This window comes from Naegleria fowleri (genome assembly GCF_008403515.1).
Source record: "Naegleria fowleri strain ATCC 30894 chromosome Unknown tig41, whole genome shotgun sequence".
Taxonomy (NCBI): Eukaryota; Heterolobosea; class Eutetramitea; order Acrasida; family Naegleriidae; genus Naegleria; species Naegleria fowleri.
This window is the reverse complement of record NW_025407973.1, coordinates 184,942-212,338: the sequence shown is the minus strand read 5'-3', so window position 1 is coordinate 212,338 and position 27,397 is coordinate 184,942. Positions and strand designations below refer to the sequence as shown.

Genomic DNA, 27,397 nt, shown 5'->3' with positions numbered 1-27,397 from the left:
AAGAGCTACATTTAATTTACCTTTGTGGAGGTGATTTACAAGAAGTTTGAAGGAGTTTTACATCTCTACAATTTCCTCTTGATTGCCTTTGGGTTTATACTAAATTAGAGAATCTAGAATTGAACGTTCGATTTTCACAAAGAGTCTCAGAGAGAGTAATGGATTATTTCTGTATCTTTAGCGAAATTAACCCAAATCATTATGGACTTTACTGGTCAGAGCTTGTTGTATCTTTATCTTGCAACAATGGATCAACAGATGATGTGCTTTGAGTGGTTGGACTCACAGTCACCAAAGAAGCAGCTGAATCCTCCTCATGATCCTTTGCTACATTAACCAACAATTTGCTCAATGATTTCTTAGTGTCAAGGACATTTTGAGAATCTGTTGTCGCTGACAACATGGTCATTGTGTTGGTAGTCGTTGTTGTTGTTGATTCATCAATCTTTTGAGAAATTGTTGTTGCACTCGTCAACGCTGTAGTTCCTGAAGAATTCGAAACTGTGATATTAGGCAAGACATCCATTTTGGACAATTTGTTATCAGAGTTATTTGTTGCTGTTCCTGCTGAATTACTTGTGATTTTCGAAGTAATACTAATCGAAGGAGAAGTTAATAAATTAATTTTAGAGGCAGCAGAAGAAGTTTGTTGTTTCTTCTTACTTGGAAGTCTCCCCTTAAACGTTGTAAATCCTCCATCATCGTCATCGTCATCGTCGTCCTGAATATGCATTTTGGTTTTTTGTGTTTTCATAAATGCCACAAAATCCAATTCCTCTTGTCCCTTTTTCTTTTTGGCAATCTCTTCCTTTTTTGTATCATCTAGATATGGAATTCGAAAAGTTAAATGATATTGTTTAAAGAGACTGTCAATATTCTCATGTTTGTGTTCCACATCGGAATCAATGAGTACAAAGTACATTTTCCCTTCTCGTTCATCTTTTTTTCTTCTCACCAAATAATGGAATGTTTGTTTGTTGTCACTTGTCAATAAACTGTCAAAATATCCAAAATTATCTCCATTATCTTCAACCACAGATGCATAAAACGATCCTGGTTCTGTTTCACAAAATCTCACAATAAATGTTCCAGGTTCACACTTATCAAGTAATTCCTGAGCTTCAATCGATGTCAAACTTCCCCAAAAATGTTTCATTTGTAAAAATGCATCAATAGGATTAAAAAAGAAACTCGAAAATGGTCCAAACCATTTGAGAACAGTTCTAAAATCAATAATAGACACAATCGAATCACAAGTAGGGTCAATAATGTCATTAATTTCTTCGACCCAAGTTTTCCGATTTCTCAAATCTTGAAAATAAGTATCCAACACATCGAGAAAACATTCCTTATCGACGGAAAAGACATTTCCTCCAAAATTAGTTTTCCAATATTCTGCTCCAAATTCATCCAAGACATGGGTGATATCGAGTTGAGCTTGTGTAGAAGGATGAGAGTAATCGAGACCTTGTAATTCAGCGTTGTGAATGACAGATGCCAATTGTTTGAATGCTTCAATTTCTTCCAAGTGGTGACTTGTTAAAATTTCAATTTCATCCTTAATTTCGAAATATCTCTATTTGTTGTTCAACATTAGAGAATAATTGTGTAAATATTTATATTCAAGTCACAGTTTTAGTGAATATATCGAGATTCAGATTGGAATGATTCAAACAATTAATTTTCAGTCCAAACCGAAATAAGGAAAGAGATTCAATGGTCAGCTCGAAAAATTAAAAGTCATGAACATTTCACACACGTACCTGTTTGTTATCCAAATTTGACCAATCGTATCCAGCAGCTTGTAAATTATTTGTAGAGGCAAACATGGCACTGGCAGATGATACAGAATTTCGTTTGAGACTTCTTCTTGCATTTTGTTCATTCAGTTCCACCAACTCTTCTAATTGATTCTTAGTTTGTAAAATATGTGTACTGATGGCATCTGTCATCATGTCAAAAGCATGTCGATTTTCAGAATTAGTCATGCTCGATGACGATGAAGAAGCTCCTAACAATAAATTATTATTATTTTTCCCATTCATGGTATATTGTAATTGAGTCGTTTGTTTTGAATAATTCGTAATGATCTGATCATACAATTTCATAATTTCTTCGATATTTTTCACAGTCGTTGTAAAACCTTCTAAAATTCCTCCACTCGATGGTTTAATAATGTCCAATAATTGTCGACAAGTTAATCGAAAGGAATTTGTATCGATCGATGCATTACCGATATTTCCCATGAGCATCATACTCGCACTGGCTCCAATTGATGATGGAAGCATGTTCGGAGTGCTCCGAGAGTGAGTCATGAGTTCGACGTGGTCGGCATTGAAGATGTGTGGTGTGACTAGTTTTTGCTTGTCACTTGCTCGAAGATAAGAATTATTGGATGTTGTGAAAGGGAGGGATTGTTCTTGACCCATTTTTTTGAGAATGACAAGTGTTGGACATTTTCAAAATTTTTGGAATGACAGGTAAGATTACAGTGAATAAAGCAATTTACTAATGGCTGGTTGAAAATTGTGGGTGGAGATGGTAGTAGATTCAATGTTGAGTTAACGTTTCCTCATCATTGAAATTTAATCAGCAAGTTTTTGATTAGTATTTCCATGAGTGCTGACAGCAGAAAACGTTGCTTGCTGATTCAACAGACCAGGATTGGTCATGGTTGGTGTATATTGTTGGAATGCTGATTGGTAAGAACCAAATTGTGGTGTTCGATTGAAGGTGGCTGTTGTTGTTGGTGTGGCTCCTCCTGATGATGGTTTCACAAATCCAGACAATGCAGAACCTAACACAGAAGTACCAGAATTTCCGTACGACTTCTTTCCAATTGTAAATGGCACATATTTGTATTTGATCATGTGTCTAATTTGTTTTCTCAATGTAATTGCTAAAAGCAAGATCCAATATCCTAACAAAATTGGCCAATAAACTGGAATATCTAAAATTCTCGTTGATGTCAATAACAAACAAATAATGACAGCCTTTGTAAGAGAGTACCAGAATTTGAATTCTGGAAGACGACGAACAAAAGGCTTTACTTCATCGGGATCGACCTTAGGTTGGCCAAACATTCCTCCTGCAGAAAAATTACGTCCTACTGATGTGTTAGGGAGGGTTACATTCAAACCATTTTCCTCATCTTCTTCCTCTTCGCTCTCTTGTGGCTTGAACTTTGGAGTAATGAAAGCAATGAATAAATTGATAATGTAAATACCTAACCCATAGGTCACAATATACCATCCATGGAAGTATAATACTCTGAAGAGGAAGAGAGCAAAAAGAAAGCCCAATACTGTCCAACGAAGAGCAACTTTTCCATTGAGTCTGATTTAGTGATGATAAGTGATCATTCAAAATATTGTTTTTTCAATAACAGCAGATTATTTAAATTCCGCAAATAAGATTTCATGATTACGATCATGATTTAAATATTATTAAATGCACGCATTGACGAAAATGATGATGATTGTTTGTTGTTCCGCACATGATTAAATTTCATTCATTCATCCACATATTCACCACAAATTTCATCCACACATTCATAGTGATCATTGTCCGAATCATTGTCCGACGCAATATTACCATTAATTCATATCACCACCACCATTCAACAATTCAACACATTCTCATAGAACACAAACCTATCCAAAAAAGCCTGATATTTCATACTATACGCACGAAAGGTACTTCCACCCGTGCTACTATCACTCTCAAAATCCATTTTTTTATCATCAAAAAATTCTAAACTATGATGACATCATCATAGAAGAGATCGTCCCCATTAATTGAGAGTGAGTTTCTCTTTTTCTTCTCATCTTGACGATTGCTGTAAATAACTTCCTCAAGATGTGTGTTTAAAAGGTAAAGTACCCCTTAATACTTGAGGTTAATCACAAACCCCGAGGTTAATCAGCCCCATCTTTACATGATCCTTCAAATAAACCCTTACAAAAAGGAGCGATCTTCTCACTCGGGAGCACTAACAACTGAAAGTTCATCGCTTTTGATGAAATACATTCAGTTCTTTTGGCCAATTCATTTAAATTAAAATCACCACCCCGCAATCAATAACATCAACTCATCAAAAAACAAAATTACAACATCTCCTTCTCGTCGTCAAAAACCTTTAAAACACAATGACTGGCTTCTCTGTTGATCATATTGCTACTGGGCACGCTTGGACTGAAGGCTCAGGCAAGACTTGGAAACAAACTCAAACCGGAGCTGCTACTTTCCAATGGGTACAAGATGGAACAGGACGTGTTGCTCATGGAGTTGCTGTTCAATCCAAGAAGGATAAGCAATGGCATGTTCATATTACGTAAGTATCTCTGACTCTTTATACTCATCTAATGATCAATGTCTTTTGACCACAAATATGACAATCAAATGGGATGACAAACGTGGATGATATCAATCTTCTTCACCAACGCTTGACAATCTTCTGGATTGAATGTCATCACTTACATTCATGATCAACTCTAAAATTAATTACCACCTCAACACAACTAGTTTCGATGGAAATACTCATTGGAAGCTCACCCCAAGTGCTGATGGAAATCAATTGCAAGGACCATCGGATACCTTCACTCTTCACTCCTCTGGAGCAAAATCTACCTTTGAAAAGAAGGACAAGATTAAGCCAAAACTTGAAGGTGCTGATTACACTGAAAACTCAGGAGCAGTTTGGCACGTGACTCATCACAAGGGTGGTAAATTTGAAATGACCAATCAGAGAGATCAAAGAGTGTGCCACGGCACTGTTGGTAAAGATCAACAAAAGAATCACTTTGTGGTTTATTTGGAATTCCCTGGAAATGTCACCATGAGAGTTGAAACTGCAGATTTGGCAACATTGAATTTACCTAATGGTGATGTCTTTAGAAGAACCAGTGAGGGAAAGAAGAAGGACAAGAAGGAAAAGAAGGACAAACATTAATTGGCTTGTTTATGAGTGAGTGGATTGAAAAACCCCATAAAGATGTAAAAATTATGTACATGATGCGTTTATTCACTTACTCTAGACATTTCCAAAGCCACGTGGTTTACATAGCGTCTTTAATGTCCATTATCATAATGGTCGCTAAAACAAATTTAAGCATGATGGATATTTATGGTAATCCTACTTCTTCTCCGATTGAATTTCAATTTTTCATGAAGACTCTGCTCAAGGTAGAATGAGCTTTCATCCAAGTTATTATTATTATTAATATTCTCTCGATTCAACTGTGTGGCTAATTCATGTGTTATTCATCGTTCATAAATCATGTTTACCATAAATGTGTAAACTTGTTCTTGATTTTCAACAAGCGAGTAATTGGAGTTTTTCACAAAATATAGAATGAAACAACTCTTTTCAGTTGTTTTCTGAGCGAATTAATGGTTGTAACTGTATTTTCATGATGTTGTTGACGGTTATGAAGATGGTGATGATGATGACACTTGAAGGATCGTTGGCAAGTGACACTTTTCGTCATTTCAGAGTACTGGTATTACACGAGTTGTGTGGAACGTTGTTTTTTGGTTTGAGAATGAGCACCTCACAACGAGATGGTGTTTGTGCAAAAATGGTTGCTCTGTCGTGCGATTTATATTTCTTCTTTGGGTTTAAATGTTGCGATTTGTTTTCATGTCCAGCAAAACCAAATTTTAAAAGGTAAGCGTTGAGTGATTTGGTGATTGGAATTAATTTGAAAGTACACTAAATGAGGAAATGATTGACTGTGGTGACGCATTGAATGTTCTGAAAAGAACGGAAGTGTTTTGTAACGAAAACAATAAGGTTGACTGAAAGTATGGCTAAAAAATGTCAACAAATCCACAACCAAAACAGCTCTCTAAAGAGCAAACTAATACCACTACTGCAGCTTCCCAACAGTCTGGCACCACAACAACACCCTTCCCTCCCTCCCATTACGTTTAGAATTCAACAACACTTTGTGTTGTATTAACTGGCTTTTTCCTTATTTATCATTGATTTGCTCAGTGATTTTCTTTGACACTTTTGTGTCTGCTATTGGCTTTGGCCTTATCATCGATGGGTTCTCCCACGATCATTTTTAAATTTTATCCGTCGTTGATTCGCTCAACGATGTTTCCGTCGCTTTATTGCGATGTTTTTCAAGGAACATGGTCTCTATCAATTTCTTGTTTAAAATTTTATTGAGCTAACCTTTTTTTTATGATCATTTGCGGTGAAGTAGACATGAATATTCTTGATTTGTTTCAAAATTAACAATTTGTTTATGATTTGATTGAATAATTCTAACAAATTTATTTATATGATCTATATTCGTCCTAGAGCTATTTATCCATTCAATGTGGTTTTTCTCAAAGCAATTTGAGTTTTTTCATCACATTCTAGTATCCATTTCTCGGGACAACTGTACAACAATAAAGGTTGTTGGTTGACACTCCATCTCCAAAGAAGTGACACTTCCTGGAGAGGAGACAGCAACTAACCCATTGGTATTAATCTATTATTGTTTGAAGTTACATAACATTGGGAAATTGCTGCGCCTTTCCGAATATGAATATTTGTGAAACGAAATGAAATTGGGAAGGTCTTTCTCTCAGAGCGAAATCAACATGTTGTTTTCAAAATCTGAGCAACAACATTCATTGATGGAAATCATACTGCACATGTGAACACTTGTTGAAATTTTCTTGTTCTCCATTTTGCTAAAAAAGGCTTGTTCTCTTTGAAAACACAAACACGTTCCTCCTTTTCTTCTTCAACACACGTGTATCTGTTTTGATCAAGTTTAATATGAATGTTAAAACTCATTTGAAAGATCGTCATCACCCTTTAAAAAAAATGTCCAAATTACTGAACATGATCGGAGGGTTGGCTCTCATCGCTCCGTTGATGTACATGTTTCTCACTCATGAAATTTTGAGAAACAATACCATGATCCAAATGTCCATCTTGTTGAGTATTGTTGGATATTTTGTTACCTTGTTCATGATCCCTTCGATCAAAGGCTTATGCGAAGGAGCAGGGTTGTGGGGAAAGGACTTGAATAAGGGAGAGGCTGGACAAAAGATGAAAATTCCAGAGTCGTTGGGTATTGTTCCCGGAGTGGTGTATATTGTGTGTGTTTGTTTTCTTCAAGAAATGTTTCAAGATAAGACTCAACATGATCTATATATTGCCGGATTATTTTGTACATGTTTCATGTTATTCTTGGGATTTGCTGATGATGTATTAGAATTGAGATGGCGTTACAAATTGATCCTCCCGACATTAGCCTCTCTTCCATTACTGACGACATATTCCGGTTTGACAGCTGTAGTCATTCCAAAACCACTCCGAGCCTTTGAATTTTTCCAAAGCATTGCTACAACAATCGGAGACAATATTTGGATGTTGGAACTAGGAATCCTTTACAAAGTCTACATGCTTTTGGTTTCTGTTTTTTGTACAAACACAATTAATATTTTAGCTGGTATTAATGGATTGGAAGTAGGACAATCGGTGGTCATTGGACTTTCTATTTTATTGCACAATTTCATAGAGTTTGAAGCTGGTAATGAGCAACACTTGTTCTCAATTGTTTGTATTATTCCTTTCATTGCTGTTAGTTTTGGATTGCTGTACTATAATTGGTATCCAAGTGAAGTTTTTGTTGGAGATACCTTCACATATTTTGCTGGGATGACTCTCGCCGTCACAGGTATTATGGGACACTTTAGCAAAACTTTGATGCTATTCCTTATTCCTCAGTGGTTGAACTTTTTAATTTCACTTCCACAATTATTCAAAATTATTCCATGTCCAAGACATCGTATTCCAAAATTCAATCAACAAACGGGTCTTCTTGAGAGCAGTAAGAATTGGACTCTATTGAATTTAATTTTGGAAATTACAGGACCTTTGAAAGAAAGTACATTGACTTACATCATGATCGTCTTTCAAGTATTGTGTTGTGCATTAGGATTCTACATTCGTTATATTTATAGTACCTATTATTATGATTAAGCTAACTAGTTTATTCATTGTCACCATCTCATAAATTTAATTAAATTTGTTGGAAGCCGAATGAATGTTGTATTTTCTTTCAATCCACTCAATATCTTGTTTTGCTCTTTCTAGAATTTGTTGTGTTCGTTCTTCATTTTCAGCTTTGTGATTTTGAAATTGCTAATCAAATAACAAAATTAAATGCTTTTCGGAAAGTGAAAAATCGTTTCGTTGATCATACCTGATAGGCATAATTTCGATAATAGCCTTGTGCATCAACAGGAAGTTTTCTCACACTTCGAAGCACACGCATGAAAAGTTTCAGCGATTCTTTGTTTTGCATTTTTCTTTGTTGATGGCCATCGAATAATGAAGGATTTCAATTTTTATTGATGTGAATGTTCACATCATTCGAATGAACGAATGATTCAAGTGAACCCCTCACAAGGCAAAACCTTGCTTGGCTCTTGGTGACAAAACCAGTTCATAAATAATTACCTTATTGTTTTGATCGTGGATCCATGATTATCTGGGTGCATCTAAAGGTAGCCATTAACTTTCCAGTGTCAAGTTCGTCCTCAAAAACCAATGCATCCCAAACTTGTGTGGATTGGCCTGCATGAATTAATTGTGCTCTACAAACAACCCTTTTTCCAACTTTTGAACTGCTAATAAAATTTGACTTGAGCTCGATGGTCGTGAACTTGTGATGCACTGATGGTAAATTTGCATAGCATCCAAATCCACATGCAGTATCTAAACATTTGTCACATTTGTAAAATATGTCGTGATGAGTGAAATTCCAAACAATGTTTGTCAATAATATATTTATCAAAATTATTTGATAGAATATGTATCAACTTACCAGCCAAAAAGACGATCGAAGCAGCGTGCATGTATTGATTAGGAGCCATATGATTAATGGATGCTGTGAGTTCAGCAATTAATTCTCCCTCTTTTGGCACATCCACAATTTTGAATCCCATGTGAGAAATAATTCCATAATTTTGTCTTTCACTAAACAACTTCAACCATTCCTCTCGTGTTCTATTGTAGAAGATGGTTGTCAATTTAGTTTTCTTTCCAAGAGCTGTTGTTGCATAATGTACAGAATGATGGTGGTGATTCGATTCCGAATGTTGCAAAGCCTCATGGATGATATCATGATGATATTCAGATGTTTGCATCCCTCCCAATTTAGGAGTAATTTCAACACTGAAATTATTCAAAGCCTTGTTGCTGAGGGCGAATGATGATTTTTCGGAATGATGATTTCTGCTCAAGACTCGAGAGAAGGTTTTGACAACTTGTTTTTTCATTTTTCTTTCACGACCACACACACCCATTAGACACACTATCGTCGGACAATTGAGTACCTATAATTTGTTTATTTTTCAATAAACCCATTCCTGTATTTTTCTTTCACGACCACATATTCCAAACTCATCGTTCACCACTTGCAAAACAATTACAAAAACAATAAGGTTTCCGTTCCCACAACACCATTTTCATCATTTCCAAAAACCATAATCCCTACACGGGTTTCCAAAGGCATTTTATTGTTTCCCTCCTTTGTTTTTTTATCCCGATTGGGAATCAAATGATGATCCTTCATGGCAGTCCTAGTGGAGAGGAGGCGACAGGATGAACACCCTATCATACCCTACTCTCTGCAGAGAATGAAAATTCCATGCTTGTCTGTTTCCCTCATGGAAGGGAAATGGCATCTGATTCAACCAATTCAATTGAAAAAGCTTTTTTGATGCAGATCTAATTCTTTCCTTTTCTCTCTCTCCTTGTTGCAAAAGTTCATTCATGAAATCCATCTCTGATGAAATTGGCTTAAGCGAAAGAGAGAGATGATCAAAATAACCAAGAAAACTGCCAATCGATTAAAAAACAGCTGATCCCTTCTTAACGTCTAATAAACCAAAATGAAGCAAAAGAGCATGAAAACATCGTCCTTTCTCCAGGTACCTTATATTCCGATCAACAACAAGAACCAACAACAACAATCTTCTTCTTCAAAACGCTCCCTGACTAGTGGTGGTTCGCCTTCTAAGGAAAAAACGACCAACCATGAAAAAATGCAAAGCAGCCTCTCGACGACCCTGGATCACTCACCAGCTCTTCCTCCTCAACAACCTTTTCAAACGGAAGAGTTTAGTTCGGATAGATCCTGGTCGGAGTGTTCATCGCCTGCATCATCATCATCATTTTGTGTTACGAATAGCAATTCATCCTCTTCTTCACGAATAGAGGTTGTTTGTCGGTTTCGGCCGCTTAATGAGATGGAAAAAGAATATGATCCCGAAAGCTCAGTAATATCATTTGAAGATGGAGATGAAAGCACTTGTATTTTTAAAGTAAATATCACTATGATGAATTCATCGAAATATATTCATTCTTAACATTTTGGGTAGTCAAAACGAGTTGTACATAATTTTACGTTCGACAAAATATTTACTCCTAATTCAACACAGGAAGAAATTTTTGAATTTGTTGGAAAACCAGTGATAGAGGGTATGTGGAAGATTTCACTATTAATTTTATAGTTTAAGGCAATTTCACAACTACTTGAAATAGATGTTTGTAAAGGATATAATGTATGTTATTTAAAAAACTTATTCAATCATTAATTGAATTTCACAACAATTAAGGGAACAATTTTTGCCTATGGTCAAACAGGTTCTGGTAAGTGGACACATGTAATGGCTATTTAGTTATTAAGAATGATGAATACAGGTAAAAGTTTCACAATGATGGGCGTGGGTGAGGACATAAAGGGGTTTTCTGATCATCCTAAACTGAAAGGAATTATTCCTCGATCTATTGAATATTTATTTCAAGTTATTGAAGGACATTCAGACATATCGTACACAATTGACGTCTCCTTTATTGAGATATACATGGAGAGAATTAAAGATTTACTGGAACGTACGTATTAATCTTCGAATGAAGAACTTATTTTTCTCACTCTTAATTAAGCTATTCAAAAACAACTGAAAATTGAAAGAAAGGAACCAAAAGGAGTATTCGTGAAAGGAGCAAAGGAAGTTCGAGTGCACTCAAGCAAAGAAATTTTTCAACTTTTGAAGAAAGGAGCATCCCATCGAGTAATTTCTTCAACAAGTAAGTTCAACCCTATTTGAAACATTCTAACTCGACATGGTTTGAAAGGAATGAATTCTGAAAGTTCTAGGTCTCATACAATAATTATTCTTTCCCTATGTCAAAAGAACATCACAACATCCGAAACGAAATATGGCAAACTAATATTGGTAGATTTGGCAGGAAGCGAAAAAACAAAGAAAACGGGTGCCGTGGGAACCACTTTGGAAGAAGCCAAACAAATTAACAAATCACTCTCAGCATTAGGAATGGTTATTTATGCGCTATCAGATTCTGGTGGAGTAAGTAGATAATCACTATAAATGATGTTTTTTACACCTTGATAGGGAAAGCATGTACCCTATCGTGACTCTAAATTGACAAGATTATTGGAAGACTCGATAGGAGGAAATTCAAGAACAAAGTTAATCATTAATTGCTCAATGAGTCCTTTAAACGATGAAGAAACTTTATCAACATTACGATTTGGGTCAAGAGCAAAAAGAATTCAAAACAAGGTGAAAGTCAATCGAGAACTGTCACAAAAGGAACTGAAGGCAATGTTGGATAAGGCAAAAGAAGAAGTGCTGCAATTGCGACAAATAATTAATTCTCTCAAGGTTCAACAAAAAGAAGATGAGAATATTGAGAAATTAATTATTCGACAGGAAATTGATCAAGTATCTAAAGAAAAAGAAAAACTGCAGGACTTGTTGGAAGATCTTACTGAATTTGCAAAGCGAGGAAGTGCAGAAGTGTTAAAAAGCAAAGTTTTGCGCTCAGCCTCAATAGTTCACCTGCACAAAGGAGACACACCACCGCGAAGGAGATCGATGATTGGCCGTTCGAATCGAAGCATTGACGGTCTTGAATGCACTTCACCACTCGGGTTTTACGACAAGAACGAATGCTTTTCTGAAACGTCCTCAGTGACTGACGATGACGAGATACAGGATTGGTCAGAGTTCCAGGAAAGTGTCGACAAAATGGACAAGCTGCAACTGGAGTGTTCGAATCTGTCTTATCAAAACAACAAACTAGAACAGCAAGTTGCAGCACTAAAAGATAGAAATAAGGCTCTTGAACATCTGTTACAACAAACACAAAATGAACGAGATATGTGGAAACAGGAAGCTTTAGATGTTTCTGACGTGTTGAATCGAACACTTCAAAGCAGAATCCAGGACTCCATACGAAATCAGAACACGATGAATGGCAATGTTAAGGCAATAGAAATGCTAACTCTAGAGATGAAGACTCTTCAAAGTCAAGTTTCGTTTTTTGACATTTCATCTCGATCAACACTTAAAGAATGTGGTGCTTTGATGTTTACCCTGACAAAAGCAGGATTTTTGAATAGGGCATCCGCTCCAGATCTTGTGCCTGCATCACCTACTAGCAAAAGTCATCCAAACCTGCGAATCGTCAAGCTGTGACACGTATTTATAAAAACATCATTATTTTATTGTCATTTACAGAAACATTAGAAATACATATAAATTAAATTTGGGTGTCTTCCATTGACTGTTCTGGAGACTTTGTTTTGCTTGTGTGGTTGCTACCTTCATTAATTTTAAGTTGCTCTGTTTGAGATATCAGACCTTTAAAGTTAGAATCCTCTCCTTCTTCTTTTATCTTGCTGAAATTTCGTTCTTGCTCCTCCAGTGACAGCTTTGCTTGAAGAGCAGCTTTCTTCATTCTCTGTTTCATCTTAACTATCAAGAGAAGTCTATCTTGTTGTTTATGTTCAGTGTGTTGCTCAGAAGGAGCAGTGGGTGTAGATGGTGTGCTTTCTTGTTCTGAAACAGGAGTTTGAGGAGTGATCTGTAAAATAGAGTCTACTTCATATTGAGCCTTCATCCATGGATGGTTTTTAAAGTTTTCCAAAGAAATTCTAGTATCTGGACTTTTGTCTAACACCTTGTACAACAAATCTTTAAGCAACTCGTCTTTGTCAAAGGGTGGAGGAATTACTAATTCATCATTTTGAATGCTATTATACATTTGCATATATGAATCTCCTTTAAAAGGTGTGGTATTATAAAGCAATGCATATAAAGTAATTCCAAGTGCCCATGTATCGTTCTTGAAGCCACTGTATGGCTCTCCCTTGCATGCCTCAGGTGACAAGAATGCAGGAGTACCAGCTGAACCTTTAACAGTATCATCATTTGTTTCACAAATATGACTGACACCAAAATCTGAAATTTTTACGTTATAATTTCCATCAAGCAAAATATTGTCTGGTTTGATATCTCTGTGACAAATTCCTTTTGAGCTAATTCACTTGTTAAAGATAAATGAACATCTATAGCGAATACTTACTGAAGATATTGAACTCCTTCAATAGCTTGTGTCATATATTTTCTGATTTGGTTAAGTCTAAATTTACAAGGTTTAGGATCCACATTCTCTGAATTTGTTTCGGAAAGAGATAAAAGAGCTCCATTTTCGGCATATTCAATAACAAGATAGAGTAGTTCGGAGTTTCTATCGTCCATCACTTCATATAATCGTACTACATTTGGATGTGACAATTTTTTCATAATGGCAATTTCACGCTGTACGTCCATAAGAAGGTTCCCTCCACCAGATTTCTTGACTCGTTTCAATAGAGTCTTATTCATAATCTTAAGAGCAAAAGGTTTGTTATCGTTGTCTAAAACCAATTTAACTTTTCCATATGAACCTTTTCCTAAAGTTGAAATAATTGTGTATCCATTCACAAGCTTGTTTCCTTCTTCATCTGTTGATAACGTTATGGTATGAGTAAATTTGGTGACAACTGGGCTATTTGGATCGCTGTTTATGATGGGTGAGTATACTTCACTGTCAACTGGTGATTCAATTCCTAAACCTCCACCTACGGATGATGATCCAATTTGCAACTTCGATGAACTATTTTTATGAGGTGAGTTTGGTGATATAGAGGGTTTAGTTCTTCCACTGTTGACATACATATTTGCAAAATTGTCATCATCCTCCCTTCGGCTTGAAAACAGTGTTGATATTGGGAGAGTTGAACTTCGTGTACGTTTGATTTCTGGTGGTGACTGAGTGTTGGAGCTAGTAACTGATAAAAGTTGATCATTCGGCAGGACTGCGCTCCGTCTCATTGATAATCTGTTGGTTGACGTCGTTGGTGATGGTTTGCTTTGAAGTAATCCCATGATGATTTAATGATATATGTATTGATTCAAAATGGAGAGATGTTATGGAGGAACAGGAATGTTTCTATTGGGTGGTGATTGATAATAAATTAAAAGAGGGGAGTGAAAAAGCTAGAAAGAGGAAAGAAAGAGTGGTTTCAAGGGTGTTATCGTTCAAAGAAAACGTGGTGATGTTTGTTTCATCAATTTTTTAAAAAAGTTTTCACTGATGATGAAGATGCTGACAAATTGATCTTTTTGGAATATCCCTGACTATTCAATTACAAGGTATTCTTTGGAGAATTGAATGCTCGGAAAGGTCTAAACAACTAAACAACCGGCTGAAAACAAAGACTCTCTTCAAACAAGTCTTTGAGAGCGTGTATAATGAGAAAGGCTAGCAGGATATTTGTTGTTATTCGGTAGGTGTCGGTAGGTTACACAAGTACTACAATATAGTAGGAATAATCTCTGAGACTGATGGAGTTCCTTCTTCAAGGAGGCTCAATAGGTTCTGATGATGATGATCGTCGTACAATCAAAATCCGACACAACCACAATCGGAATGAATCAATAAAATATTATTGCAACCACGCCGCGAAAAATTCCTTCCGAATTTTTTGTTGTTCTTTTTAATTAAACGTGAGGATGATGATGAAAGTGTGATACATCTTTCAACTCGTGTCAATCTCTGACCTCCATGGAGGGAGAGCTCATTCGGAGGTCATATGGAGAGTGTTGGATTCATCCGTCGTGGTTCGTCATGTTTCTCCGTTATGGGAAATTTGTGTTTGTGATAGAGCCACTCGTTAACTTGCAAAGTTAAGTGAAATCTATTCATACCTCTCACGCACAACAGAGCATTCACCGAGTTGGAGAAGATTTTTCTGACTCAATGGTGTTGTAGTCATACTTGTGCTCATTAATTCATTAGGTGGTAATTCGTTGAGAATTGAAAGTTGTTGTGTGTGATTTTTAAATGTTTCAATCATGCCATGATGTCTATTTTGATAAAAGGTTGATTTAGGATTGAGAGAAAGCGCTTTTTTGGATTCCTCAAGAGCTTCAACAAACTTTCCTTGCTTAAAATTCATGGTGGATAAGAGATGATGATAATGTGCTAATGAGTCATTCTTGTCTTCCTCCAGTGCAGAGTTGTTTTCAATATGGTCAATCAACTCATGAACTATTTTCTTTCCTTCTTCAATATCAATAGCTTTAATTGCAACTCTGGAAAGTAAAATTGCGTGATATTCACGAAGGAGAAGAGAAAGCCTGGGGTCCAATTTCACACGAGATGAATTCTCTAATTTCGTGACGAGAGACAGAGCCAATTCATTTCTTTGTCTCTCTTTTTGTTGTTGCAAAGAAAGAGTGATATAACGAGCTTTAGTTTGTTCCTGCAAAGAAATGCTAAATTTCTTGTTTAAATACAGATCAATAAGCATCCATTTCACTTCATCACTGTCCTCAAGTAATTTTAGCATTTGTAAGAGACATTGTTCATACTCCAACATCAATTTTCTGTCTAATAAATTTCTTGCAATTGTTTTCCAAATTACAAACTGTTCAAATCGTGAAAGATCGGTTCGATGGGTTAATAAACGAACAAGTTTTTCAATGGGAAATAAGGTGGATAATCCCAATTGACCACTCAAATAAAGAGCTCTAATGTCCATTTTGATGTTATTTTGATCATCATCAAGTGGTATGTTTTTAGAAGAATTTTCAGTCTTTTCCATTTTCATGAAACGATTCAACCTCTTGTTCAACAAGAATAAAGCACTCTTCCAATCCCTTTCACTCAAATAGTAATCCATTAAATTCAAATCTGACAAGTTTGGAATGACATGACTTTGCAAGATCATGATCCTTCTTAAGAACACTCGTGATCTGTCCTTGAGGACAACAAATTTATTGTTTGTCCAATTCGGAGGATTCAAGTCTTTGGAAGTGGACATCATCGCGAGGCAAGTGGACAATCATTGCTTTAATATTTTTTGTTGTTTTTAAATTTACAAAAAACAATTTTCATCTCTTGTTCGCTCGTAAGTGCGTTTGGAATACCAACTTTTCATATACGCGATAAAGCATCCACCAAAAGCAAAAACAATTACCACCTCCTCTTCTGAAAAGAGCTGCTCGAACAACAGCACCTCGTTGACGCCTTCATTGATGAGAAGATATCTTTAGTTGAAGTTTAAGAATGGTTTGGAAGGTGAGAAAGAGTCAAGCTTAGAATCGAAAACCTCGACCACGATAGCATGGTCAGGTTATGTTCACATATTGATATTGATAGCCAAATGGAGTGTATACATACTGATAGACAGTCACACTTGAAGCAGCACATTTTGTTGTTGTTATTGTTTGAGAGTCTTGGCTTTAATTGCACATAGAGAAGTTATTTTTGATTACTGGCAACGTGAAATCGTGGAAATGCATGAAAGTCACTTTTCATAACTTGAACGTGAAAAGGAACTCTTTCAAACTCAATGTACACTCTCGTTCATCATTCTTGATGATCACCACTGCACTATAAAATTGCATTTTTGGCGCCAAATTTATTTAACGGTGAGTCTCTCTACAATTTATTTTAATTCATATTTAAAAATATTGAATGATGAGCTCAATGCGCTTGATATCATCAGCCGTGATGAGAAATCCATCATTTTACTCTTTGGATGAGAGGTATCCGAGTAGTGAAGACGAGTATTATGATGATGATGAAGAAGAGGAAGAGATTGAATATGAATCTCCGAGAATTACGTCTTCATTATTTGCTGCCAAAACTGGAACTGATTTTTTGTTGGGACCTCATCCTTTGCATCTCAACTCTCTGAGTGCAATGCCGGAACCCACCATGGAAGTAAATTCAAATTTGGTTAACAAGATGATGTTATTGGATGCATCAAGAATGAGTTCTTCAAAAAAACCATATTACAAAGTTGTCTATGATTGTTTTGGATTAGGATTTGAACATGAATATTTTGATGAAGAAGCAATGAGTAGATTCTTAGAGACTGATATAATTCCAATTAGTGTTAGCACACCGTCTAATAGACAGAATCTTCCAAAAGCAAGCATTGCCCCAAAAGAGGATACCCTCATTTTCGAGTCGAGATTTGAAAGTGGCAACCTAAGAAGAGCAATACAAATTTTTGATTACGAATACGACCTTATTCTAAAGTTTGATGTAGAGACCAGTGGTCACACTCAGTGGTTTTACTTCTCCGTTAGAAATGCAAAAAAAGGGAAAAAATACAAGTTCAACATTGTAAATTATTTGAAGCCTGGTAGCCTTTTTAATCAAGGTATGATGCCTTTGATTTATTCTGTACATGATGCAAATACAAAAGGAAAAGGCTGGACCAGAGGGGGATCGGATATTTGTTATTACAGAAATAATATCAGAAGGAAAACTGGAAATTTCTATACCCTTACTTTTACGGTCGAATTCGAAAATGACAACGACACTTATTTTTTTGCCTATTCCTACCCTTATACATACACAAATTTACAGAACTATTTAAACAATCTTGAGAAAGACAAAATACGAAGTCAGTTTGTACGGAGAAGAATATTGTGCCAAGATGTTGCCGGTAATGCATGCGATGTGCTGACAATCACATCCTTTGCATGTGATCCAACAGCGCTAAAAAGGAGAAAAGGAATAGTACTAACAGCTAGAGTACATCCGGGTGAAAGTAATTCCAGTTGGATGATTAAGGGAGTTATTGATTTTTTGACAGGATCAAGTATTGAATCAAAAGTATTAAGGGAAAATTTTATTTTCAAAATTGTACCAATGCTAAATCCAGATGGAGTCATTAACGGCAATTATCGTTGCTGTCTTACAGGCTCTGATTTAAATAGAAGATGGCATGCTCCCAATGAAAAAACTCATCCCACTATTTACCACACTAAGAAAATGATTCTCGAATTTATGAAGGAACGAGAAATTGCGCTGTTTTGTGATTTTCATGGTCATAGTCGAAAAAAGAACATTTTCATGTACGGATGTACTGATTCAAAAACAGGTGTAGAAAGACTCACTCCAAAAGTATTTCCAAGATTGTTGTGGAAAATATCGCCTCACTTTTCATTCAACGATTGTCAGTTCGGAAAGCAAAAAGGTAAAGACACCACCGCCAGAGTAATCCTTCACAAAAGTGGCATCAAAAATTGCTTTACACTTGAAGCTTCATTTTGTGGACCAGATAATGGCATTCATAATGGAAAACATTTCACTTGCAAGCATTTCGAGCAGATGGGACACTACTTTTGTCAGGGAATTTTAGAATTTTGTAACCCAGAGAGAACTCAAGTCACTCTTATTTTGAAAGAGTTAGATTTATTGTTTCCAGAGAAGAGTGAAGAACCTATTTATTCAAAAGAGTAAGTTTTCAACTGGTGAATCAAGATTATTCTCAATTCTTTTGATCATTCAATTACCAACAGATCGTATTCAAGCTCAGAAGATGAGGATGAACCGATTCCATTACCTTTAGAAACATTGAAAAAGAGAAAGACATCACTCTCAACTCAATCAACCTCCAGCAGCAGAACATCCAGTTATACATCGTCTTCCACATCGTACAGCAATTTAATTGTCAACACTCTATCCAAATCAGTGATCCATAGTCCTAGTGTTGGTAATAACGAGAATTCAAACTCGAATACTATTCCACAACTCTCCCATGTCATGAACAATTCCAACCTAAGAACAAAACCCACCCCACCATCCAACACACCTCGATATTCTCAACCTATACCTCCTAATACAGCACCTCCAAGTACTGAGAAGGTACGACCTCAGAGGCTTAAAAGAAGTCAAAGCTTCTCCAAAGAGGATATCAAACCCAAATCCACTACCACCACTCAATATCTTCCTGGAGAGAAAGCAAAACTTGAAAAAAGCAAAAAGACAACAACAAAACCACCTCTCCCTCAACTTTCCACACCCTCAGCCATTCCTATTAAAAGTCTTTACAAACCTCGAGCCTATACTCCACCCTACGTGGATATTAATCCATTCACCTACGATGCAGATAAATTGCTTGAAAGTTTTAAAGATTGCAATCAAAACGGAGACGGCTTTGTGGATTCCACCTTGTTGGACCTGATTGAGAAAGTTCAAAACATTCAAAACATTCGAAAGGAGCGAGACCAAGAACGAAAACGAAGTATTCGCCTTCGACCCATGAAGTCCAAACCTCTCAACAAGCTTCCTCTACCACCCACCCTTAAACTCGAAGACATTATCAACATTTATAGCGCAAGAGGAAGCAATAATAATTCTCATTCCAGCAGCAGCAGCAGCAGCATGTTGCCACGACTCGGTCCTGAACAACAACAACAACACTCGACTTTAACAGCTTTGAATGGAACGAACAAAAAAAGATAAAAATGCTCTCTCGCCATTCCTTTGTGTAGGTTTTTTCGAATCATCATTGCCATACCAACATCATCATTGTGTCGTAAATTAATTCTTTTCTCTAAAAACTTCCTACTTGGCATATATTCATGTATTCATGGGTGGAATTTTATGAATTTTCAATTCCTAATTATTTAAATGCGAATTTCTTCTTCAAATTGAATTGAAATACACACCGAAAATATAGCCAAAACAGCAACAACAAGAATCTGAGCACTCTCGTGAGAAGTTTTATCAATCATCAAGTGAGATTCAAGAAAACCTATGCTGTAAGTTCGTGCACATCCGAAGAATACTCTTGAATATCATTTATCATTTCTTTGAAACAAATCCTATTGTTCATCCTCTCTATTTTGATAATCATTATTTCATCTTGAAAATAGGTTCCTTTCAAAGGAAAAGAAACTCTTCATGATAAATTGAGAGGAAGTGGTACAGCAGATGTAGGCTTTCCTGTGAACGAATCGGTATGTTTATCTACATCGGCAATTTCATAATATTCATTGAATCATTGAAAGATGTCCGTTGCTGTATGGGCAAAAGGATATACCAGAATCATACAAATCAATCGTCCTCGTGAATCCAATAGAATTACATCTGAAGTTTCCCGAGATATGTTACATCAGTTCAAGGTGAGTTTGTTTAAATTGAATGACAAATGGATTTGAATCACTGATGTAATCATCTGTGATGTTCAACAACAGGTCTTGGATACAAACCCAATGATTCAACTAATTTCATTCACTGGTATTGGAAATGGATTTTTAAGTGCTGGATATGATGCAAGAGAACTTGACCACTTAATGGATAAGGGAGATTATGAAACAATTTATTCTTTGATTAGAAATTCTCACAAACTTGCTTATTATGCAGGAAATTGTGAGACCACCACATTGAGCGTCATTAATGGACTTATGAGTATGTATATATGAAACTAATGTTTATTGACAATCAATATTAATTTTAAATTTTTGCTGAAAAGTTGGTACTGGTGCTTCCATTGCAAGCTCTGCCAATTATGCTGTAGCCACTCCAGGTTCAATTTTTGCTGCTCCAGAGGCCTCCTTGGGTTACTTCCCAGATTGTGCAATTACTCGCTTGCTTTCTGAAATCAATCAAAAGTATGCAGGACTTGGTACTTTCCTTGGTCTTACAGGTGCTCAAATTAAGTCTTCTGACTTGATGTATGTTGATTTAATATTTTAATTGATGTTCTAATCATCTTTTAGCCACTGTGGTCTAGCTAATATTTTTGGATTAGAAAGTGTTGCTCAATATTTAGCAGATCGAATTCTTAATATTCAGACTAAAGTGACACAAAAAGAAATTCATGATTGTATTGTTGAATGCACAGAAACAGTTGTGCCTCCATTATCATTTGGATTTGAATTATACAAGATTAAGGAGCATTTCTCAAATAAGAATAGCGTTGAAGAAATTATACAATCACTTAAAAGTGCTATGAATGATATTAATAAGACAAAGCCTGAAAGAGAATGGGCAAGTCGTATTTTGGCCACTATCGAACAATTATCTCCACTGAGTTTAAAGATAATTTTCAGAGCTATTACTGAGTGTGACAATGGTTTGAGTGTCAATGAAACCTATCAAAGAGACTATCGTATTGCATCTCGATTAGTCAAGTCTAAAGATTTCAAACAAGGTTTAGGAGCAGTGTTGAGAGGTATCGAGCCTGTGTGGGAGTATGAATCAGTGGAAAATGTTCCTGACAGCGTTGTTGAGTCTTATTTCAAACCTTTTGAGTATGAACACGATAAGGACTGCGATTTACAATTACCTGAAGAAGTATTCCTTGAGGACCAAATCCTTTATCAAATCGCCAAGAGGAAGTTGGTAGAAATTGCTAGAAAGTAATTTATGAACTAAGTGTTGAAATTAAAGGATATTTGCCTTTTGTTTTCAATGGTTCCGTTAGATTTTGTCAGTGTCTCTTCATCGAGTGTGAGTTTGAAAAGTTTGGATTGCAGAGATTTATATCTTTTTTCTGTCGGCATTGTTTCGATAAGTAGAGACATAAAATTGAAGAAATAGCAATAGGAAGGATAAAATCACAGCCACCCCAAGCCATAACACTTCTTCACTTCCTCCACATTTCACTTCAGCAACATAGACATAATACAGATAAATTTGAGGTACCACCAAATCTAGCACAAATTGAGCAATTTGCAAAATTGTTAAATATTTCTTCCAACTGACATTCACACCAACAGCAGCTTGTGAGTAATAATAATACATCAAAACATGAATATATCCGTTAGTCACTACAGCCACCCATTGAAGTGACATCTTGTCACACAGTGCAACATAAACTAATGCCAATGTCACAATGTGATGATAAACGTGCAGAAATGACAGCGGTCTTCGTTTAGCAACCATCAGTAAGGTATCTATTAATTCGTAATATTTCGATAAATAGAAAATATATGTCCAGAAATTTAGAGGGCCTCGCGTCGTTATCGATTTTGGGTCACAAAATATAGACTCTAAGGAAAAATCATTTTTGATGTATAACCGAATAGACTCAATTAAATTTCCAGTTGCCATGCACATGCTAAGCAAGCACAAAAAAAGATTATGTAAATAGGTAAAGATCCGCAGTTCAAAACCCTTTGGGCGAGTATTTTCAAAAATATTCTCTCTCGGATACATGTAGTTCATGAAATATTGAAATGCATATATAATTATAATATAAGCTACTAATGAAAAGAATGGAATCATCCAATGGCTCATCGGCGTTTTTCCATATTCAAAAGAAAATTCTTTAACAAAATCGGGATATAGGTCATCCATGTGATTCAAAAGTTCAAAGAAAGATATCGAAAGTGCCATTTGTATGAAAATGATTATTATTGGCAGAGGAATTTTGGTGAGGATAGAACGGTGAGTGGTTGTTTGTGATTTTACAAATCTATATCAGGAATTTTTGTGGAGGAATGATGATGAATTAAAGCTTGATGATGAAATACGTATTGAACAAGAGGAAAGATCAACTATTTGATGATCTAATCTGCTCGGGATGATATTAAATACCCCAATCAATCAACAACAACAAGTTATTGGTTGCTGATAATGAGACCGAGAGTGATGATCTTTCAAAGATTTCCCACGAAGCGCAAGTGCGAAAGTAACGAAGAAATTTTTTAAAGAGAGGAATACAAGTTGTTGTCTTTGAGAGGGGATTGAATGAGTATTTCTAGATGATGGAAATTGTAGTAATGGAGACTGAATGAGCAATCCGATCCATCGAACAAGGTTAATTCAATAGTTAAATTACCTCAATGGAGAAAGGAGATCTCAATCTAGATCTAACCCATTTCCATATTTCCATTTATTAAGGATTCATCAATAGAGAATTTAATTACTACGTTACTCATCATTTCAACTTCCAAAAAGAGATTTTCAAATAAGCATCATCTTGTGATTAAAAATGATCAAACTGAGTTTGCAACAAGTGAAAGCTCTACACGGACGAAAAAGCAAACAGCCTTGTGTGGTCATATCGGGAAAGATCATTTCAGTGGAGAAATTCAAAGAGGAACACCCAGGAGGAGAAGAAGTGTTGATGGAATATGCTGGACTGGATGCAACGGAAGCGTTTGAACTGGCTCGTCATTCCGAGAGTGCCAAAAGGAAAGTGTTGGAGTTGATGATCGGAGAAGTTTGTAGTAGTATTGAGAAACAGGAAGAACAAAAGCTACCACCATCATCAGCAGTAGGTAGGAGTGATTTGAGTGGTGGTGATGGTGGTGATACCAGAAACCGTACTGCTGATCTGAGCCAAGAACAAGACGAGCCCAACCGGAAATGTTCTTTACAATAATGAGAGTTATAAATAAGAGCAATGCAATTTACAATTAACAAGGATGCAAAAATCGAAAGAACACTGAAGTGTCAGTCGCCATTCTCTTCCTTCTATTTATTCCCTATGATACTATTAATTTCATTTCAACCTCAAAAACAAACAGTCATATTTGTAAATACATGAGTAGTCTTACCGTCTCATCACCCAACAACAACTTTTCGTGTCGAACAAAAAAATGAGTCAACAAGCAAAGACAAAGGTAAGCTTTTTGTGAAGATTCATCTTTATCGGATAACAGGTGAGGCTTGATTTGTTAAAATTCATCATCATCATCACTATTGCTATCATCATATGCATCGCATCATCATAACAATAATAATTATTATAGGAAGCTCCAAAAATCCAAGAAGCCAAAGGTACCGCTAAAAGAGATTTCCTTCTTGATGTTGAACAACAAGTTCAAAAATTCTGGGATGAAAATCATGTTAATGAGGCCAATGCGGGTGATTTGGATAACAAGGAAAAGTTCTTCGTTACATTCCCTTATCCATACATGAATGGTAGACTTCACTTGGGACATGCCTTCTCTTTGACCAAGGCTGAATTCCAAGCTCGTTTCCAAAGATTGTTGGGAAAGAATGTATTGTTCCCATTCGGTTTCCACTGTACTGGTATGCCAATAGCAGCTTGTGCCGATAGATTGAAGAGAGAAATTGAAGACTTCGGAAATCCTCCAAAATTCCCAGAAAAACAAGTCAACAACACTGATAAAGAAGAAAAAGTTGAAGACGAAAATGCTGAAGTTAAGACAGGAGAATATCAATGGAATATCATGAGAAAGAATGGCTTGCCCGATGAAGAAATTGCAAAATTTTCAAATGCTAAATATTGGTTGGAATATTTCCCACCACTCGCAAAGAAGGATCTCCAAAAGTTTGGTGTTATGTGTGACTTCCGTCGAAGTTTCATTACAACAGATTTGAACCCATATTATGATTCATTCATTCGTTGGCAATTCAATCGTTTGAGAGAACAAGGTAGAATTAGTTTTGGAAAGCGATACAGCATTTTCTCACCAAAAGATAACCAACTCTGTGCTGACCACGACAGAGCAGTCGGTGAGGGAGCCAAACCACAAGAATATACTGTCGTCAAATTGTTCTTGCAGAAACCGTATCCTGCAGTTTTGAAGCATTTGGAAGACAAGAAAGTTTATTTGGGAGCTGCCACTCTTCGTCCAGAAACCATGTTTGGTCAAACAAACTGCTGGCTTTTGCCTGATGGTGAATATGGAGCTTTTGAAACAAATACTGGTGAAATCATTATTTGTACTCCAAGAGCTGCTAGAAATCTTGCTTGGCAAGAATTGAGTCCTGAGCTTGGAAAAGTTGTTCAACATGCCAAGTTTTTGGGCGCAGATTTGATGGGAGCAGCTGTTGAAGCTCCATTGTCACCACTCAAGACAATTTATGTTTTGCCAATGATGTCTATTTCAACACGAAAGACAACTGGTGTTGTCACCAGCGTTCCTTCTGATGCCCCAGCTGATTATGCTGCTCTTCAAGATTTGAAGAACAAGCCTGAGCTTAGAGCCAAGTATGGTATCAAGGAAGAATATCTTTTTGACCCAATTCCAATCATTGAAGTACCAGAATACGGAACTTTGTGTGCACAAGCTCTCTGTGAAAAATACAAGATTAAGTCTCAAAATGATAGAGATGCCTTGGAACAAGCTAAAGATGAAGCTTACGGACAAGGATTTAACAAGGGTGTTTTTGTTATTGAGGGTGAATTTAAGGGTATGGCTGTGAAAGAAGTCAAGAACAAGATTCGACAAATGTTGGTTGATCAGGGATTGGCAATTCCATACGCAGAACCAGACAAGGAAGTCATCAGTAGATCTGGTGACAGATGCGTTGTCAGCTTGACTGACCAATGGTATTTGAAGTATGGAGAAGAAGATTGGAAGAAGATTGTCACTGAGCATCTCCACACAAAGTTCCACGTTTATAATCCTGCTACTCTTAACGAACTTGAAACAACTGTTGATTGGTTGAAGGAATGGGGCTGCTCACGATCGTATGGATTGGGTACAAAACTTCCATGGGATGAACAATTCTTGATTGAATCTTTGAGTGACTCTACAATTTACATGGCTTTCTATACCGTTGCACATCTCTTGCAAGGAGGTGTTTTGGATGGTTCTGGCGAAAGTCCACTTGGAATTAAGCCTTCACAAATGACCGATGAAATCTGGAGTTATCTTTTCCACGGCAAGGAACCATCTTCTACCAATGGTATTAGTCGAGAGGCCTTGGATACTTTGAGAAAGGAATTCTTGTACTGGTATCCTGTTGATTTGCGTGTCAGTGGTAAAGATTTGATCAAGAACCACTTGACTATGTTCCTTTACAATCATGCCGCTATTTTCCCAGACCTCATGCCAGGTTCTATTTTTGCTAATGGTTATGTCATGGTGAATGGCGCTAAGATGAGCAAGCAAGCTGGTAACTTTTTGACTTTGCAAAATGTTATTGATTTGTATGGTGCTGATGCCACTAGATTGGCCCTATGTGACAGTGGTGACACTCATGATGACGCCAATTTTGAACAAAATAATGCTAATAGTGCTGTTCTTAAGCTTAACACATTTGTGGAATGGATCAAGGAAACTCTTGAAGGACCCTTGAGAGAAGAAGACTCTGAATATTTGTTTGCTGATAAGACTTTCGATGCTAGAATTAATTTGTGTGTCGAACAATCCAAGAAGTTCTATAATGACATGGTCTTTAAGGAAGTTTTCAAATCTGCTTGGGTTGCCATGCAAGATTCTCTCTCAAAGTATATTGAAACCATGAAGAGAGACTCTGAAAAATTGCACAAGAAGCTTGTTTTGAAGTTTATTGAGATACAATCAATTATTCTTTCTCCTATTCTTCCACATATTACTGAATACATTTGGAGAGAAATCCTCAAGAAGGATGGCTCTATCGTTAATGCAAAGTGGCCTGTAGTCCCAGAAGCTGACCAATCCCTATTGGCTAGCGATGAATACCTCAGAGATGCTCTTCATTCATTCCGTCAATCCTTCCAAAAGGAATCCAAGAATAAGAAGAGACCTCTTAAGGCGTACGTGTACGTCGCTGACAAGTTTTTGGATTGGCAACTCAAGAGTTTGGAACTTCTCTCAAAATACAAGGACTCATTTACTGGTGAGAAAGAGAAGGAAGAACAAGCCATGAAAATCATTTCAACAGAAATGAAAGACTACATGAAATTCAAGCCAATGTCTTTCATTGCTGCTAAGAGAGATCAATACAAGAAGGATGGTATCAAGGCTTTGAGTCCTGAAATGCCTTTCAATGAATTTGAACTTCTCAAGGCCAATGTTAACCTTATTAAGGCATGCTTTGGAGGCGTTGAAACTGTGGAAATTTATTGCCTCTCACAAGAATATCCTGATCCACTCAAGAGAGCATTGAGAGCTCAACCACTCGAGCCTGCTTTTGGTGTTGAATATGAAAAGTAATCCATCATGATATCATATTTTAATAAATATTCGAACAGTTCCCGCTTCTTTTTTGTGACTGTCAATGACTTGCGAATGACATTTTCAAATATGTGTCAAAATGACGTTAAGACTCCACATTCTGATTTGAGGTTTGTTTTTTAATATCAAATTGTATTTGCTTGCGAAAAAGAGGGTCAAGACATGTCGGAAAATCCACGATTGTTACATTTTAAGTGGATTTCTGTTTAATATTATTGCAGATATCAAAAGGCCACACCAATTACACAAGACTAGCTCATCATTTTCAAACACTGGTATCATTTTCTCAACAAATGATTTAGTTGGATTTATTTTCAACTTTGAGGAAAACGGGGTAATGAAAAGTATCACTTTA

General features: G+C 36.4%; 13 protein-coding genes across 14 annotated transcripts; 6 read left to right on the top strand and 7 right to left on the bottom strand.

The window, feature by feature from the left end:
• Nucleotides 1-208: 208 nt before the first annotated feature.
• FDP41_004781 (uncharacterized protein) lies at nucleotides 209-2,429 on the bottom strand (the record flags this gene model as incomplete). The annotated part of the gene is made up of 2 exons (XM_044708233.1): nucleotides 209-1,576; nucleotides 1,764-2,429. The coding sequence occupies 2 exons, from the start codon at nucleotides 2,427-2,429 to the stop codon at nucleotides 209-211; spliced, it is 2,034 nt and encodes a 677-aa protein (XP_044560819.1).
• A 156-nt stretch (nucleotides 2,430-2,585) lies between these two features.
• Nucleotides 2,586-3,733, bottom strand: FDP41_004780 (uncharacterized protein; the record flags this gene model as incomplete). Its single annotated transcript, XM_044708232.1, has 2 exons — nucleotides 2,586-3,336; nucleotides 3,654-3,733. 2 exons carry the CDS (start codon nucleotides 3,731-3,733, stop codon nucleotides 2,586-2,588), a joined length of 831 nt encoding a protein of 276 aa, XP_044560818.1.
• A 415-nt stretch (nucleotides 3,734-4,148) lies between these two features.
• FDP41_004779 (uncharacterized protein) lies at nucleotides 4,149-4,951 on the top strand (the record flags this gene model as incomplete). Its single annotated transcript, XM_044708230.1, has 2 exons — nucleotides 4,149-4,333; nucleotides 4,525-4,951. The coding sequence occupies 2 exons, from the start codon at nucleotides 4,149-4,151 to the stop codon at nucleotides 4,949-4,951; spliced, it is 612 nt and encodes a 203-aa protein (XP_044560817.1).
• A 1,878-nt stretch (nucleotides 4,952-6,829) lies between these two features.
• Nucleotides 6,830-7,993, top strand: FDP41_004778 (uncharacterized protein; the record flags this gene model as incomplete). The annotated part of the gene is made up of 1 exon (XM_044708229.1): nucleotides 6,830-7,993. One exon carries the CDS (start codon nucleotides 6,830-6,832, stop codon nucleotides 7,991-7,993), a length of 1,164 nt encoding a protein of 387 aa, XP_044560816.1.
• A 36-nt stretch (nucleotides 7,994-8,029) lies between these two features.
• On the bottom strand, nucleotides 8,030-8,318 carry FDP41_004777 (uncharacterized protein; the record flags this gene model as incomplete). Its single annotated transcript, XM_044708228.1, has 2 exons — nucleotides 8,030-8,155; nucleotides 8,217-8,318. 2 exons carry the CDS (start codon nucleotides 8,316-8,318, stop codon nucleotides 8,030-8,032), a joined length of 228 nt encoding a protein of 75 aa, XP_044560815.1.
• A 156-nt stretch (nucleotides 8,319-8,474) lies between these two features.
• FDP41_004776 (uncharacterized protein) lies at nucleotides 8,475-9,294 on the bottom strand (the record flags this gene model as incomplete). Its single annotated transcript, XM_044708227.1, has 2 exons — nucleotides 8,475-8,731; nucleotides 8,841-9,294. The coding sequence occupies 2 exons, from the start codon at nucleotides 9,292-9,294 to the stop codon at nucleotides 8,475-8,477; spliced, it is 711 nt and encodes a 236-aa protein (XP_044560814.1).
• Nucleotides 9,295-9,909: 615 nt separating this feature from the next.
• On the top strand, nucleotides 9,910-12,522 carry FDP41_004775 (uncharacterized protein; the record flags this gene model as incomplete). 2 transcript variants are annotated; one of them, XM_044708225.1, is made up of 8 exons in its annotated part: nucleotides 9,910-10,341; nucleotides 10,399-10,498; nucleotides 10,562-10,581; nucleotides 10,636-10,669; nucleotides 10,826-10,912; nucleotides 10,964-11,107; nucleotides 11,156-11,388; nucleotides 11,434-12,522. In XM_044708225.1, 8 exons carry the CDS (start codon nucleotides 9,910-9,912, stop codon nucleotides 12,520-12,522), a joined length of 2,139 nt encoding a protein of 712 aa, XP_044560812.1. The 2 variants fall into 2 exon arrangements, with proteins under 2 accessions (XP_044560812.1, XP_044560813.1); XM_044708226.1 differs by lacking the exons at nucleotides 10,399-10,498; nucleotides 10,562-10,581; nucleotides 10,636-10,669; ... (2 more) ...; nucleotides 11,156-11,388; nucleotides 11,434-12,522 and having other exon boundaries at nucleotides 9,910-10,386.
• Nucleotides 12,523-12,586: 64 nt separating this feature from the next.
• Nucleotides 12,587-14,256, bottom strand: FDP41_004774 (uncharacterized protein; the record flags this gene model as incomplete). Its single annotated transcript, XM_044708224.1, has 2 exons — nucleotides 12,587-13,364; nucleotides 13,412-14,256. 2 exons carry the CDS (start codon nucleotides 14,254-14,256, stop codon nucleotides 12,587-12,589), a joined length of 1,623 nt encoding a protein of 540 aa, XP_044560811.1.
• Nucleotides 14,257-15,068: 812 nt separating this feature from the next.
• FDP41_004773 (uncharacterized protein) lies at nucleotides 15,069-16,103 on the bottom strand (the record flags this gene model as incomplete). The annotated part of the gene is made up of 1 exon (XM_044708223.1): nucleotides 15,069-16,103. One exon carries the CDS (start codon nucleotides 16,101-16,103, stop codon nucleotides 15,069-15,071), a length of 1,035 nt encoding a protein of 344 aa, XP_044560810.1.
• A 761-nt stretch (nucleotides 16,104-16,864) lies between these two features.
• FDP41_004772 (uncharacterized protein) lies at nucleotides 16,865-21,544 on the top strand (the record flags this gene model as incomplete). Its single annotated transcript, XM_044708222.1, has 9 exons — nucleotides 16,865-18,630; nucleotides 18,694-19,560; nucleotides 19,611-19,664; nucleotides 19,857-19,938; nucleotides 20,053-20,136; nucleotides 20,188-20,301; nucleotides 20,374-20,587; nucleotides 20,652-20,853; nucleotides 20,899-21,544. The coding sequence occupies 9 exons, from the start codon at nucleotides 16,865-16,867 to the stop codon at nucleotides 21,542-21,544; spliced, it is 4,029 nt and encodes a 1,342-aa protein (XP_044560809.1).
• Nucleotides 21,545-21,661: 117 nt separating this feature from the next.
• Nucleotides 21,662-22,066, bottom strand: FDP41_004771 (uncharacterized protein; the record flags this gene model as incomplete). Its single annotated transcript, XM_044708221.1, has 1 exon — nucleotides 21,662-22,066. One exon carries the CDS (start codon nucleotides 22,064-22,066, stop codon nucleotides 21,662-21,664), a length of 405 nt encoding a protein of 134 aa, XP_044560808.1.
• A 1,051-nt stretch (nucleotides 22,067-23,117) lies between these two features.
• FDP41_004770 (uncharacterized protein) lies at nucleotides 23,118-23,510 on the top strand (the record flags this gene model as incomplete). Its single annotated transcript, XM_044708220.1, has 1 exon — nucleotides 23,118-23,510. The coding sequence occupies one exon, from the start codon at nucleotides 23,118-23,120 to the stop codon at nucleotides 23,508-23,510; it is 393 nt and encodes a 130-aa protein (XP_044560807.1).
• A 217-nt stretch (nucleotides 23,511-23,727) lies between these two features.
• FDP41_004769 (uncharacterized protein) lies at nucleotides 23,728-27,021 on the top strand (the record flags this gene model as incomplete). The annotated part of the gene is made up of 2 exons (XM_044708218.1): nucleotides 23,728-23,751; nucleotides 23,881-27,021. 2 exons carry the CDS (start codon nucleotides 23,728-23,730, stop codon nucleotides 27,019-27,021), a joined length of 3,165 nt encoding a protein of 1,054 aa, XP_044560806.1.
• Between the last annotated feature and the right edge of the window lie 376 nt (nucleotides 27,022-27,397).